The sequence below is a fragment of the Hemibagrus wyckioides genome, linkage group LG10, assembly GCF_019097595.1.
Source record: "Hemibagrus wyckioides isolate EC202008001 linkage group LG10, SWU_Hwy_1.0, whole genome shotgun sequence".
In the NCBI taxonomy this organism is placed as follows: domain Eukaryota; kingdom Metazoa; phylum Chordata; class Actinopteri; order Siluriformes; family Bagridae; genus Hemibagrus; species Hemibagrus wyckioides.
This window is the reverse complement of record NC_080719.1, coordinates 4,270,375-4,287,500: the sequence shown is the minus strand read 5'-3', so window position 1 is coordinate 4,287,500 and position 17,126 is coordinate 4,270,375. Positions and strand designations below refer to the sequence as shown.

The 17,126-nt window shown below is 38.4% G+C and overlaps 2 protein-coding genes across 6 annotated transcripts in view; both read right to left on the bottom strand.

Moving 5' to 3' along the window:
- Positions 1-631, bottom strand: part of slc29a1b (solute carrier family 29 member 1b) — a 13,758-nt gene extending 13,127 nt beyond the window's left edge. The window contains exon 1 of one of the 3 annotated variants that reach the window (XM_058400557.1): positions 289-631. The gene's annotated coding sequence lies outside the window, so the exon portion shown is untranslated. The remainder of the gene's footprint in view (positions 1-288) is intronic. The other 2 variants (XM_058400556.1, XM_058400553.1) reach the window with 2 other exon arrangements.
- A 6,381-nt stretch (positions 632-7,012) lies between these two features.
- The window catches only part of LOC131360289 (CSC1-like protein 2), a 64,423-nt gene continuing 54,309 nt past the window's right edge, over positions 7,013-17,126 (bottom strand). The window contains exons 21-24 of one of the 3 annotated variants that reach the window (XM_058400551.1): positions 15,060-15,227; positions 14,846-14,961; positions 14,639-14,716; positions 7,013-13,816 (exon numbers count right to left, since the gene is read on the bottom strand). In XM_058400551.1, coding sequence (XP_058256534.1) covers positions 13,634-13,816; positions 14,639-14,716; positions 14,846-14,961; positions 15,060-15,227 — 545 coding nt within the window. In that variant the 3' untranslated portion in view covers positions 7,013-13,633. Of the gene's footprint in view, positions 13,820-14,638; positions 14,717-14,845; positions 14,962-15,059; positions 15,228-17,126 lie in introns of all 3 variants that reach the window. The other 2 variants (XM_058400552.1, XM_058400550.1) reach the window with 2 other exon arrangements.

Genomic DNA, 17,126 nt, shown 5'->3' with positions numbered 1-17,126 from the left:
CGTCTCTACCAGTACAGCTGTGAGAAGGGAAGTCAGTCAACTCTAATCTATAAACTCTTTACACTGCTTGCGCTAAATTTAGAAATGCTAAATTCAAGAGACAATTAGCCATTAGCACTTTTATTGTGCATTTCCTATTGGTCTGCTGACATATCGTTTCTGACTAGAAGTTAGAAGTATAAAATCCATCAAAATTGAAAATAATTAAGAAACTTATTCGATTTCATTTCATGCTTCTCGCACTTTTCGTTACGGATTCCTGGCAAAGCGAAGTATCAAGCCTCTTACCTTTCTCATTTCCTCTCGGTTGTGTTTCTGTGTGTTTTTTCCATTCTTTTCACATCACTGTCACATGTTTCTGCCTCTGCATCACATTTCAACCCCTGACTAACAGCTAGTGGTTTCTGCTTTCCTGGAGAAGTCATGGACGCTTAATCTGCACTTTTCGAGTTGTGAAATAGTGTTCTAGTGGTTTGTTCAGTCAGGCTCCCGTCACGTTTCCCTTGCTTTCTTTGCGTAAGCAGGTTTAACAGTAGGATTGCACGTAGATGAGTGTGAATAATTTATATTTTTTCTCTCATAGTTTCCACTCTATTGGTGATTTACTATATAAAGAGAAATAAACACACTGCAAAAATGACTGCATGTTAAAATATCTACACTATGGTCAAAATGATCCACTATTTATCATTATAAGATAGAAATTATTAATATATTTTTATTATTATTATTATTACATTTTATTACTTTTAAGCTTTACATTTCGAATCTTGTTCTGTTGGCAGATTATTCTCTCATTTTAAGCATTAATTTCTAAAAAAAAAAAAAAAAAACATAGAAAACACATAGAAATTTAAAGTATTTAATTTTTAAAATGATTTAAAAAATGTAATTTAACAAAAAAATAGTACCTATTTTTTTTTTTACACAAATAGGTTAATAATAGTTTACTGTAATCTTATGTTAAAAAATTTGCTAAAAAATTAAAAATAAATAAATTTACCTACTGTATATTCAAGATATATAACATGTTAAGATGTTCAATCTCAAATCTCCAAACCTGTGTATTTAAGTTCATCTTTCGTTGCTCGCGCTCGGATTATAATCTAAAGAATTAATAAATCTAAACTAATAAAATTAGTGCTTTATTAAAATTCTCTTAAATAAATAAATATATTATTTACTATAAGTTGAGACAGTGCACAAATACATCAGCTGTTTTCTAGTTATTTTGTTTTATTTATTTTACGAAAAACTCTCAGCTCGCTCAGACCTACAGCTTACTCAGAAGAATGTAACTTGGACCTGTTTTTGTAAAACAGTTAATACATGACGTGTAAAAAATTTCACTTCCTGTTTGGAATTAAACTTGAAGCAAAGCACTTTAGTAGACTTTCATTAGACAGTGGATGATGATTAACAGGATCAGTAAAGCGTTTAGTGTTTATCAGGGTAACTACTGTACAGATTAATGACCCGGAAATCCTAAAATGCCTGTTCATCAATGTTCACTTAAACTTTAATACTGCGTCCTAGTGCACCAGAAAAATAGTCCTAAAGTCACAATGCCACTGACAGGAAACCAAATAAAGACAAGAAAATGTGAGCCAGTCCGTACATGCTGCTGAAACATGAGTGTGTGTGAATGTGTGTGTTCATGGAACAGGTCCTCAGAATGAAGGACAGCGTCAGATATCCTGAGAATCACCCGGTCCTCACAAAAATGTGGTGTTTTTACTGCCTTTTAATTAAAAAAAAAATTTAATTCTGACTTTTTTTCATTCAAGAAACTTTAGATTAAGGTGAATGCATATCATTAACTTGGAAAGGTAATGTGATAGTGTTTTCTCACAAAACAAAGAACCAGAAAGCATGCATGTATGTGTGTGTGTTATATTTGTTATATTAAATAAAATCTGATATGTTTTGTAAAACAGATAGATAGATAGATAGATAGATAGATAGATAGATAGATAGATAGATAGATAGATAGATAGATAGATAGATAGATAGATAGATAGATAGATAGATAGGCGGGTGGATGGACGGATGGACAGACAGACAGACAGACAGACAGATAGATACCCATGCACACTAAGCAAATGTCCCCACAAGGACATACTGCAACAGTTTTGACTTAATCATATGCACTAATCATTGTATCAGTAGAAGGTCCTTATAATTACAGAGGACCTGTTTGTGTTAGTGTGTGGATCTACAAGCAAAGGTTAACTAGTCAGAGGTGGACAAAGTACACAACGTCTGTAATATTCTAATTTTCTGAGACATAGAATTTTGGGTTTTCCTTATCTGTAAGCCATAATCATTACAATTTCAAGAAATAAAGGCTTGACATATTTCACTCTATGTGTAATGAATCTATATAATATATGGGTTTCACTTTCTGAACTGAGTGACAAAGAATATTGACCTTTTTCATGATATTCTAAATTTTGAGATGTACCTGTACACATCTATGTGTATCCACTCATGCACATTTCAATCAAATGGTTTGTAAATGAAGACTGGTCAGAAAAAAAATCCAACCTACTTTAAAACCCAGCTACACAACTGTAGCTGTACAAGCACCCAACAGCAACACTGCTTTAACAAAGAGTTATATATATTTCCACATTTCATTTACATCGTTTTAATATGCATTTACACCGTTCAAGGCTCCTCCCTCCTGTGTGCAATGCGTTGTGGGCAATATTACCCGTTAGAGTGTGCATTGTTCTGCACTTTGAATTTCTACTGGAAGCAGTAGACCATCCAGGAATTTTTGGAATATTCTTTTCAGTATACTACGATTTGGGGCATACTAATTCTATTTTTGAATACTATTTAGGACTATTTTTTACTATTTCATAGTAGGAGAATTTGGACGTTTTTGTGTGTTAACTAACATCATTACCAATGCGTACAAAGCATATCTTCATCCATTTTGCCAGCAATTGATCAACTGAGTTAAAAAACAAAATACGGAAAACCACTGAACTTCACGACACGTGACACGACAAGAGTGAAAAAAATCATCCTCTGATTAACGTAACTATCTTCTACTCAATGACCTTAACAGAAATGTAGTAGAGTAAAAAGTAGAATATTTGTCTTTCAAAAGTAGTGAAGTTAAAGTAACAAGTATCCAGAAAAATAATACTCAAGTAAAGTACAGATACTCAAAAAGTGTACTTAAGTACAGTACTCAAGTAAACGTACTTCTTTACTGTCCACCTCTGTAACTATTAAACCTTCTACTTCGTGCCTTATGAAATTATGGATTAAAAAAAATTTAGCCACACTTTTTTACACAATATGCTGCACAATCAGCTACTGAACCCTCCCAGCTTGAGACTGGCACTGACAGTTAACCCCTCAGTAACTGGGTTGGTTCCCTGCCTGGAAATTGAACCCGGTCCTCAGGATCCTTGGATCCTGCTGCTGGACCACCAGTGACCCATGCAATAGCGGTGGTAACAGAAATATGCATTTGATTAAAGAATCATCTTTTTTCCACCATATATCCACCAGACATGATGATACGAGCAGAAGCCGTGGTATCTGAGGGAGGGAAGGAGATGATGTTGCATTGATAAGAGGAGAAGGAGAAGTTGCATTGATAGGAGAACCCATGTGAGGATATAACTTTGCCAAGAGAGTTCCCTGCCTGGAAATAGAACCCAGTCCTTGGGATCCTGCTGCTGGACCACCAGTGACCAGTAAATAGAAATATACATTTTATTGAAGAATCATCCTTTTTGTCTTCTTTTTTTCCAGCCACAGTTTATGCAAACACTCATGAAACAAGTTTCTGACTGTTTAAGTTGCAGATACTTATGGGAACCAGGCAAATGTTCCTGCAAATCCATAGGACATTTTCTTAGTGCACATAGTGCATATATATATATATATATATATATATATATATATATATATATATATATATATATATATATATATATATATATATATATATACAAGCCAGATACCGTTATGTATCTTCTCCTCACCTGCATCAGCAAGGACTTCAAACTCTGCTGCATTGTGCTTCACTGACACCTGGCTGAGCGAAGCCATTCTGGACAACACTCTTCGTCTGCCGGGATTCCAGCTGTTCAGGGAGCATTGCATCACGGAGAAAAATGAGAGGTGATGGATTGTGTTTCTAAATCAAAGAAAGCTGGTGTTCAGATGTAACGCTGAAAAAGATATTCTTTACTAACTTAGAGGCAATAAATCGTAAACCTTTCTACTTGCTACAGGAAATTTCCTCTTTCATTATCGCGAATTTGTAAGTTCCTCTGGATGCATGTGTGTGAGCGAGGCATTGCAACAGCTGGCTGAACAAATAACTGAACTGGAGCAAAGTTACCCAGACTCTCTTTTAATCATTTGTGGAGATTTTAACAAAGCAAAACTGGGACAGTATTATACTGGATCACTGTTACACCACAATAAAGGATGCATATCACTCTGTCCCATGGGCAGCTTTAGGTCTCTCTGATCACCATTTAGTTCATCTCATACCAACCTACAGGCAGAAACTGAAAACCAGCTAAACCTATGATAAGAACTGTTAATTGACAGACTAATGAAGCAGAGCAGAATCGTACAAGCCTGCTTTGACTGCACTGATTGGAGCATTTTAGAAGCTGCAGCCACTGATTTAGACGAGCTCACAGAGACTGTAACTTCATATATCAGTTTCTGTGAGAATATGTCCATTCCTTGGACCAGGGCATTCCTGTGATTCAATAATGATAAACCATGGTTTACTGGAAAACTCAAATAGCTTCGTCATGCCCAAGAGGACAGAATTGATAAAATTTTGTACAACCAGGCCAGAAACAGACTAACAAAAGAGATCAGAATGACAGTTTTCTGCCAATGACCCGGCGTCAGTATCGACTGGTCTGAAAAACATCACGAAGTACAAGACACCGCCCCCACAGTTTGTGGAGAATCAATAACTGGCTGATGATCTGAATGTGTTTTACTGCCGATTTGAAAAGTGTGGTCCATTCTTGGCATCATAGGTAAGCATCAGTGTGTTGATCTGATGCCTGCAGCTACTGAAAGCCAGTGGAGGAGCACAGCAGTGGGGTGGCAGTGAGGTGGGGTGAAAGAACTTAGGCAGGTTGAGAACAAGTCACGCAGCTGCATTTTGGATCATTTGCAGTGGACAAATTGCATTTAGAGATAGACCTGCCGAGATCTGAGACAAAACCCTGATTTCTTAGGGAGGAAAGAAGAAGTTAAGTTAACCCATGTGAGGATAGAACTTTGCCCAGAGGGTGTGTTTAGAGGGAGAAAAGCAGAGGACCAAGTACTGAGCCTTGTGGGACACCAGTGGAGAGTCAGCGTGGAGCAGATGTTGATCCCCTCCATGTTACCTGATATGAGCGACCATCCAGGTCTGCCATCATTGAGCCTGTCCTGTGTTCATCAATAACTTCGAGAGGACAGTCAGGACTTCTGAGAGGATTACTGTTCCCCTGCCCCCCCCGCCCAGCCTCTAAGATCTTTACACCTCCAGGGTGTGGAAAAGGGCTAAGAAATTCACTTTGGGCCAACGCCATTCTTTCATGTGTGTAGAAGCAGTCTGCATGCTTAGGTGCTTGATTTCATCCACCTGTGGCCATGGAAGTGATTGAAACACCTGAATTCAATGATTTGGAGGGGTGTCCCAAAACCTTTGGCAATATAATGAATCACTCGATGACACTCATGTGTTGGTGTGATGCGGCCTGGTGAGAAGAAGTGCTCAGAGATACTGTTACTATCATGATGTGGATAATTTTTCCAAAAACATTACTTACATAATAGCAACCATAAAGACTTGTTACTTTACTAGCATCTGTTTTGTCATTTATTTGCATCCTGAAAACTGAATGAAGGAAAATAGAAAAGTTTAATCGCTGTGATATGTCATTTAATTGATTGCATTTGTGAATATGAAATAATCGTTTATTTTTCAGCCAGGGAAGGACAGCAACCGTCTGATCTTCGCGCCTCTCTTCACGCTGTGTAACGTCCAGCCTCGCTACAGCATGCCTGTCTTATTCTCCCACGACGCCTGGTTCATCATCACACGCTTCGCTTTCTCCAGCAGCTACCTCTCCAGCCTTTGCATGTGTTTTTATCCCAAGTGAAGAAATTTTTCCATCAGTTTAAGATCAATTGAACGTTACACCTTACAATAATATACTGTATATTACCATATATTATCATTTTTTAAACATAATCATTTACATATTATACCCTAAGTGTATTATTTCTAAATTTAATACATTTTTTAATTTTTTTTTAATTTTCATTACAATTTCCTACATATTCCTGACAACAACTTGACTGAAAAATTGAATTATTTACCTGAATTTTAGTTTGTTAGTATTCGGATTATCTCTTTTCTTTGCTTTAACGACAGTGTAAAGGATCCGTTTTAGCTCGAACCTGTCATCTGAACAAACGCAGGCTTCGATATAAGAGACATGAGGAAAATCGGGCCTTTTGAACCAAGCAGTTGAAATGGTAAATATTCTAAACTGGCTAGTTTAAAATAGTGAGGAATCTTGATTATGGATTCAAGATATCAAACCTATCAAGCTGCGATATCTCACGAAAGCATTTTATCTATACGTGACCAAATTATTATATGTATATCAAATAAAAAAAAATGTTTCCCTCCGTAAACGATTTGTTAAAAAGATTCCTCTTCTGTCCATTTCTCTTTAGTTGCACATCTGACCCAGACGATGATACAGTCGCTTCTTTCTGCGTTTCCATAAAAAGGGCAACTATTTCAAATAACACACTCACATCTTGACTCATTTTCATTAACACTGCTGTCATGGTCAAGCGTTCCAGGCAGGTTTTGGAGCCACACCTGTATGACTTCATAGAAAAAATGAGCTGGGAGCCAAATAAGTGCAGTGCTGCTACAGCGTGTGTTGTGTTTAAATGAGAACGTCTGTTTTTGGTTTTTTGTTTTAAAAATAAATAAATAAAAATAAATAAATATAGCATCAGGCCACCAAACGAAACTTTCCAGACCAGAAAAATATGCACATTTGACTGAGGAAAAAAATGCAGTCCAGCGATCAGTATCATCACTGTTGGGAAGCAGCGTAATGGTTCAGTTCAATTAAAGATGTTAATGGGTCTGAGAACGGTTTGAGAAGTTCCGTCTGTTCTTTAGCAGGAAAAATCAGTTACCAGAAATGATCAAATTGCATAGAATTACACTGACTGCTCAAAACCTCCTGGTTACACAAATGAACTTGACCATATAGTACACAATTACAGAAGGGAAATGATTTAATGTAACCCAGATGAGGATCATCTCGATGGTTTCTTACTCATTTCGTCTCAGGGAGTTTTTCCCCCTCACCACCGTCACCCTCCGGCTTACTCATTAGGGTTAAACAAATGTACATTTAAAACTTTTATAGTCCTGTTAAGTTGCTTTGTGACTAAATTGAATTAAGAAATAAACACCATATGGTGTAGCATTATAGGGAAATTTGCAGGATATGCAGTTTTCTGTATGCAGATGTTTCACATTTATAGAGAGAGAGAGAGAAGGAGGTGAAGGAATGATTGTTTTGACCTGCTATAATGTAAATGAGAATTTGTCCTCCAGATGTTCAACATTAAACGTAACTATAAACAGTGAAAAAGCAACATGTGGAGCAAAAATACACTATATTGCCAAAAGTTTTGGGACATCTGCCTTTACATGCACATGAACACCCATTCCATGAAGCTCTCTACACACTGTTCTTGAGCTATCCTGAAGGCCACATGAAATTTGGAGGTCTGTAGCTATCGGCTCTGCAGAAAGTTGGTGACTTCTGTGTACTGTGCACCTCAGCATGCTCTGACCCCACTCTGTGATTTTACATGGCCTACCACTTAGTTTCTGAGTCGCTGTTGTTCCCAATTACTTCCACTTTGTTATAATACCATTAACTGTGGAATATTTACTAGTGAGGAGATATCACGAATGGACTTATTGCACACCTGGCAACCTATCATGGCACCACACTTGAATTCACCGAGCTCCTGAGAGCGACCCATTCTTTCACAAATGCATGTAGAAGCAGTCTGCAAAGATAGTTGCTTGATTTTATCCACCTGTGGCCATGGAAGTGATCACCTGAATTCAATGATTTGATGGGGTGTCCCAAAACTTTTGGCAATATAGGGTATGCTGTATATAAGACAAATCCGACTTTTTTTTTTTTGAGAACACAAAAGAAAATCTGTGACATTCTCGCGCCTTGAGGCTCGCTGATGTCGGTTAAATGCAACAATTACCGCAGTCTCCTCTCCCGAGACCACACGTTCCCATGACCAGACGTTCTGTTTTCAACTCGTTCTAACTAAAGAGATTCTGACTAATCCCACCAGCTCCCACATTCACCTCTGTTTGTACCAGATTCTGACCATCATCTTCAAAGGAACGAACTCAGTAAACTGTACTACACTGCCCCCTGCTGATTAAATGGGGAAAAAACACACACACACACACACACACACACACACACAGGACAGCAGGGAAGCTACACTCACAATGAATAGCAAGTTTTATTGATCAACGAACTAAATATGTGACAAATGCTTCACCAGCGAGACGACAATCAGACCAGAAAGTGTAAAAAATAAATATCACCCATTCAAACAAATCCTACAGCTCCAAATGAAACTAGCGGCTGGCTCACGTGGATTAATACATCAAATGGTAGAAACTAGCAACAAACGATGAAGCAAACGTTCCCCCCTTTATACAGAACCTATTAGTAGAGATCTTGCCATTTAATCAAGACGTGTACAAACTGTACATAATGTGCTTTGGAACACTATCAGGAGGACAGTGCCATAACCGAAGTGTACACACACACACACACCTTCATTCATATCCATTAACTAAAGATGACTATTTTTTCCTGTCCAAATTATTATTATTAATAATAATAAAGACATTATTTACTTTGCAACTTAAACAATTAGTTGTATTTATAATTTATATAAATAAAATAAAACAAAAAAATGGTGACATTAAAAAGCAAAAGCACAGCTAGTTACCGACATCCCCTTTAATACACAACCTGGTATCAAATACTTCAAACGGCGTAAGATTTTCTTCAAGTGTTTACAAAAATACCCTCAGGCCTTTTTTATTTATTTTTTTTCCCTTTCTCCTCATTTTTTTTTTTTTTTTTTTTAAATTTCCTTTAGAACCCCCCCCCCCCCTCCATTATGACGTCATTACCCTCGAGTTCGAACCGGAGGCGAAACTCCATCAGACCTTCACACGAGTTTCAGCTTTAAGTGCATTACAAAGAACAGTCCTGTACAAAACACGCTGCATCGTTTCCCGGACGCGTTCAAAGACAGACACAAATTTTGCTTCAGTATCTCCAGCACGTAGCTACAGCATCCAGACGGCGTGAGGAGAAGCAGGGGGGGGGTTAATGTATAAAAACATTATAATGAAGCTGCACAACATCTACAGGCGACAAATCATTTACATCCGTACGGCTAAGGCTCGGGTGATGTGCGTAGCTACAGCTTTCATAGGTTACCTTTGTGTCTACCAGTGAAAAAGCGTGGAAACGACGGGAACGCGCTAAATATTAAGCAGCTTAACACACACACGAAACAAAACAACAACCCAAAAGACAGATGTAAACATTGTGTAGTAAATAAAGAACACCTGAGACTGTTCAAAAAGTTCCTCGAGTCACTGCGCCGAGATCGAACCGTTTGCTATTATTTGCTGTATCTAGTCCTGCTTGCGGTATCGAGAGTTCCTCAAATAAAGTAGAATCTGAAAAGATTGCGGCTCGGAAATGTGAGAATCGTAATATAACGAAGGGAAAAGAAATCGGTGGAAAATAAGCGGAAGTTCGTATCGAAGTAGTGAAAAATAAATAAATAAAAATATTTTGAAGTGCCATGTTGTTATTTTGACTTACCAATTTGAAGTTCATGCCAATTTAAATGTTGGTATTTTAAAGTTAAAAAATAATCACAGTAAGTCTTTTTTGCCCCTCTTGTCATAAACATCTAGTTTTTATTATTGTTATTATAATAAAAAATTATAACGTTATTTTTTTATGTTGTTAATTTTCTTATTCCGAATTAACCCGTCCAATTCAATTTCATTATTTTAATTTCTTATAATTTTCACTTTTCATTCATTCCTGCAACAACCTGCTTCCACTGTGTTTTAACTTGATATCGCACATTAATAACAGCTCATTATTTCAACTGGTTTTGATTTAATATCTTATTTCATAGTAAATCAATTATGTTACTTCAGCATTATTTTATTTTTTATTTTGACAGTAAATAGAATTGAATCTATTGTCTGAGGTCTTCAAAAGATTATTTTAATTTTTATTATTTAATTATTTATCATTTTATTTAATGTTTAATAATTCTTTTATAGTAATTAGTAATAGTAATTATCTAATATTTATTATTATTTTAAACAAATAACTAACAGTCAAATATTATAATACTTTTCGAAGAGTAACTCATTATTTTGAATTAATCTCATTATTTTCACATTACCAGATTAGCTTAATTTTTTTATTTTTTTAACTCAATATATTAACTTAGTTTTTATTCCGTATTTTGTTCCTTGGATAGTGAATTAGCCAGACATTGATCACTATGTGTTTGAAAATTCAGGGGAATTTAACAAAAGCTAAATAATATCATAATTATGAGATAATTACCCGCAAATAATGAGATATTAAGCTAAAATAGCAACAACAAATACTGAATTTAATTAACAAAATATTATTATATATTTTTAAATATAAAAAGCCAAAATAATGACATAGCACTACAAGTTTTATTTATTTATTTAGGTTTGGGACAGCTTTTTTTGAGTTCAAAAGTTTTAAAAGGTTTAGGAATTCAAACTCCCATAATGCACTTGGCCAAATATTGTTTTTGGCATTGCATTACCAAACTGGAGTTTTTCCATCTTTGATGTACAAGATGACCGCTGGATCTCGAAGCCTAGGTGGGTATCTACTGGTGAGAAAGACGAGAGTTTTTGTTTGTTTTTGAACTTTACATTCACAAATTTTGGATGTTTTCCTTTTCTTCTTCTCCATTTCATCTAAAATAAATTTAACAAGGAATTGGGAGATGACCACTAGTGGAAATTTCTGTGAAATCCAGTTTGTTCACGATTTTCCAGTTCTTCCATATAGTCAATTAGATTTAACTGAAGCTGTTGAGATTGACTTGATTCACACTTTACAACCATTTCAGATTTAATCCATGCGATAATATCAAGAGAGAACTCTAGTTCTGATGGAAATAAACAATAAATAAAACAAAACCAAAAATGAACAGCGCGTGAAATTTTCCGGTTCATTTTGGACCTGCAGATCTTCGAACTCTGTACCAAAATCCGAACAGCTCAACGTGATTGAGTGTGTGTGTGTTTTTTTTTTTCTTTTTTTTTTCCTTTTAAAGACTATACAAACACATCTATTAAGGTAGTTAAGGTGAAATCAACATTAAAATTTAAGAAAAAAAAATAAATTAACACCTCCAGATGCCCTCAGTGGATTCCTCTACTCAGATATTTTGGCTCCAACTCTGAAGATGCAAGATCACAAACATGCCAAACTTTAACAAAAATAAACAAAAATTACAACAGTATGAGCTCAGCATCATAAAGTTCTATCTGGGATTGAGGTGAAATATTAAAAGTATGAAAAAACGAGTTCTCTTGTGTCATTTTGTTTTTTTCCATGTGATCTTAGAATAAGGAAAAAATAAGAAAACTCCAAACTTGCAGGTAAACTTTTCTAAGCGAATCATCATCGTCCAGGATGAACGCAGCACAACAGGCAGCAGTGGACAATCCATATTCATCTTCTGTTCACTGAAGCGATCACTCTCCTTTCCTTTACGTAGACTCCGTGTGTTTAAGGTGAAAGCACATTTTAGTAAAATGTACTGAAACATTAGAAGGTTAATTGCGCAGCTTAACGGCAGGTTAGAATTAGAGTTGAACGTTAGAAAGCAAAACGCCGTTAAAGACGTTTAGGTGCGAAGTGTTTAATACAGAACTCGTCAGTGTGACTGGGGCTGAAGAACAACCAGCATCCCAGCTAGCATGATGTCATCAGAGTGTGACTATATTCTCCCAATTTTCCTATTTCTCCCAATTTCTACCACCAATTTTCCAATTCCCAACCCACCAATTTTCCAATTCCAACCAAAAATTGTTTCCAATTCAAACCTACCAATTTTCCAATTCCAACCCACCAATTCAACCAAAAATGTCCATTAATTCCAACCCACCAATTTTCCATTTCCAACCTGCCAATTTTCCAATTCAAACCCACCGATTTTCCAATTCCAAACAACCAATTTTCCAATTCCAACCCACTAATCAGCTCTCCCACAAGAAGCGAACAGTTTTGTCAGAGAAACTGACAAGGCGACATGCTTTTCGAGGAAAATAATCAACTGTGAGATGGTTAACGGGAACCATCCTGGTGTCGAATCATTTCCTATAAGAGCAACATTTCTTTACTTATCAATATTAACGGTTTGTTTAATCAGATGCCATTAGATAAAAGCTTTACTCTCTTTGTTGGCATCTTCCCCCAGATAGAACTTTATACACTAATAAAACATCAATCGAAGATGTGACGGATTTTATTGACCGTAGAAGTTTTCGGGTGAGGAGGCTGACCTTGTCTCCGGCTCGTCTCTATTGCACATGTGCTTTGGAATGATATTAAATCAGTTCTCTTGGGTAAAGACAGACAGACGGAGCAAGCAATCCCACTTTGGGGGCAACTAATTCTAGAAACTAGCAGTGAGATGATGAAGTTTAGTGTTGCGCGAGATCGAGTCCTAGAGAGAGTCGGGTGACTGCAGTAAAAATTCCACAGACTGGACCTCTCTTCTGGAGATGATGAGTGGACTATTATTTTTGTTTTTTTGTCTTTTTCCCCCAGGGTGGATTTTCCAAGTGTTGCAGTTGTGTCTGGAAATCCTTTGTGTACGTTGACCACTTACAAGTTACTGTAGTAGATCTACAGCTATTTTTTTTATTTTTTGGCTGGATTTCCATTCAGCTGCATTGGCAGGCTTTTTTTCTCCTCAGGGAGAGTTTGAATTCAATAAATAAAAAGCAAAAAAAAATCATAAATACACTTTCCTTGATAGAGGAAACACATTTTTCGATCACACACAATTTACTGATTTTTTTACGACCAGTTTTGGTGCAACACAAATTCCGAGCGTCTACTCGCATGTAGTCCAGAACAGACATCAGGAACAATGTGTGTAATGCGTGTGGTGTGTGATGGACGCTCAGTATGTGCGGTTTGTGCTTGATGTTGCCGTTTGATTCGATCGCAGTGTTTTTGGCAGAAGGAGCTGTGAACAATAAAGCGACAAACTCCTCAGGAACCTACACACTTAGCTCTGCTCATGATGGAGATGACACAGCTTGCACAAACATGTGGAAAGCTTAAGCATGGATCTCTGGTCCACCGTCAGTCCCCAACATACGCCATCCATCCATCTCTCTCTCTCTCTCTCTCTCTCTCTCTTTCTCTCTCTCTCTCCATCAGTGCTGGCGTTAGTGGCGGACCTCATTGGCGATGAGGCTGTCTTCCCCAGATTGGAAGTCGGCCTCGTTCAGGCTGTTGCCTCCGTTGATCATCTCCTCGTCCTGCGAGGATCCCTGGCCATCGTCCTCTCCGCTCCCTCCGCCTGTTTCATCGCAGTTTGGATCCTGCAGGACCTGCGCAATGTACATCTGCTGCTGCAGGACAGGAAGTGAAGAAAATTACTGAGTCAATCCTATATGCTAGGCAAAAGCTTGAATTACAAAAAGAATTAATAATAATAATAATAATAATAATAATAATAATAATAATAATAATAATAATATTATAGCAATAGAACTATATACACTATAAATATTCTACATATTTAAAATGTATAGCTTTGTCTTAATTATTTTACTTAAAAAAAAAAAAAAAAGTAATGTTTAGGACATAGTACTGTCCCATTTATTATTATTATTATTATTATTATTATTATTATTATTATTATGTTACACCAATAGAACTATAAACACTAAATATTTGTCTATTATTTTACTTAAAAAAGCAATGTTTAGGACATAGTACTGTCCCATTTATTATTATTATTATTATTATTATTATTATTATTATTATTATTATTATTATGTTACACCAATAGAACTATAAACACTAAATATTTGTCTATTATTTTACTTAAAAAAGCAATGTTTAGGACATAGTACTGTCCCATTATTTATTTATTTTTATTATTATGTTACAACAATAGAACTATATACACTATAAATATTAAGCATTTTTAAAATCTATAGCTTTGTCTTTATTTTACTTTTTTTTTTTTAAAGCAATGTATAGGACATGGTACTGTCCCATTTATTATTATTATTGCTACTACTACATTACAGCAATAGAACTATATACACTAGCAATATTGTAAATATTTAAAATTTATAGCCTTGTCTTGATTATTTTATTTTTAACAGATTTTGATACAAAGGGTTAAATAAACAAGCACTGAGGCTGGACAGGGGACTTGCCGGAGATTTGTTGGAGGGCGAGGAGCGTGCTGGACGTCCGTTCTCAATACCGTCCACCTCGCTGTCCTTAGTGTCAATCTGAGAGTGAGAAAGAAAGAGAGAGAGCGGGAAAAAAGAGGCAATGGGGATGAGTAGGTGCACTCCATCAGCGCTAGCCGCTCTACTCTAGGGCCAGCGAGGGCGTACCTTTAAGGGCGTAACTCGTACCTTGTAGTTGTGAGCGCTGAGATACTTGAAGTGGCCGAAGCAGACGTGCGACAGACAGACCACGATGGTGATGATGAGCACCACGAACGTGAACATGGACGTCGGAGTCACGAAACCTGTCCAGGGGGGAATATTAAGCATTGACCTATAAACATGCATATACACTCATACCACACACACACACACACACACACACACACACACAGCTCCTCACCTGTGCGCACAGTGGAGAAGAACAGCAGCCAGAAGAGACAGAGGATGGGCGCGGCCACCACCTGATTGACGGCTCCGGAGTGGATCTTCTTGTCGAGTTTAGAGGGCAGGTAAGCGTAGTACATATTGTAGCGGTCCACTAAATGCTTTAACAGCATGTACATCAGGCCTAGGGTCAAACACACAACATATTACTGACCCTGAGACATGCTCTGGTTCATATGAATGAATGTTATCGATATGTTTTTGTTTCTATAGCAACACAGGATTTAAACACGCTTATTCAGCATTTCTTCAAGGATTCTTGAAGGATTCTCCAGTGCCCGAGTCTGAGTTCGGGATTTTCTGTCAAGACAGTGTTCTCCTTTTACACTTATCCTACACAGAGACACAGGGAACCTGGAGCCTATCCTAGGAGACCTGGGGTTCAAGGCAAACCATCACACACACCAAGCACACACAACCCCCTTGCAGATGCACGCACACATCCTATGCACATGTCCCCCCATGCCCCCCCCCACACACACAACCTCCATGTACATGCACACACACACACACACACACACACAACCCCCATGTACATGCACACACACACACACACACAACCCCCATGTACATGCACACACACACACACACACACACACACACACAACCCCCATGTACATGCGCACACACACACACACAACCCCCATGTACATGCGCACACACACACACACACACACACAACCCCCATGTACATGCACGCACACACACACACACACAACCCCCATGTACATGCACGCACACACACACACACACACAACCCCCATGTACATGCGCACACACACACACACACAACCCCCATGTACATGCGCACACACACACACACAACCCCCATGTACATGCGCACACACACACACACAACCCCCATGTACATGCACACACACACACACACACAACCCCCATGTACATGCACACACACACACACAACCCCCATGTACATGCACACACACACACACACAACCCCCATGTACATGCACACACACACACACAACCCCCATGTACATGCACACACACACACACACACACACACACAACCCCCATGTACATGCGCACACACGCACACACACACACACAACCCATGTACATGCACACACACACACACACACAACCCATGTACATGCACACACACACACCCCATGTACATGCACACACACACACCCCATGTACATGCACACACACACACCCCATGTACATGCACACACACACACCCCATGTACATGCACACACACACACACCCCATGTACATGCACACACACACACACACACACACACAACCCCCATGTACATGCACACACACACACACACACACACACACACACACACACAACCCCCATGTACATGCACACACACACACACACACAACCCCCATGTACATGCACACACACACACACACAACCCCCATGTACATGCACACACACACAACCCCCATGTACATGCGCGCACACACACACACAACCCCCATGTACATGCGCACACACACACACACACACACACACAACCCCCATGTACATGCACACACACACACACACACACAACCCCCATGTACATGCACACACACACACACACACACACACACAACCCCCATGTACATGCACACACACACACACACAACCCCCATGTACATGCACACACACACACACACACCCCCCATGTACATGCACACACACACACACACCCCCCATGTACATGCACACACACACACAACCCCCACACCCCCCATGTACATGCACACACACACACAACCCCCATGTACATGCACACACACACACACACCCCCCATGTACATGCACACACACACCCCCCATGTACATGCACACACACACACACACACACCCCCCATGTACATGCACACACACACACACACACACACACCCCCCATGTACATGAACACCCACACACACACCCCCCATGTACATGCACACACACACCCCCCATACAACCCCCATGTACATGCACACACACACACACCCCCCATGTACATGCCCACACACACACCCCATGTACATGCACACACACACCCCCCATG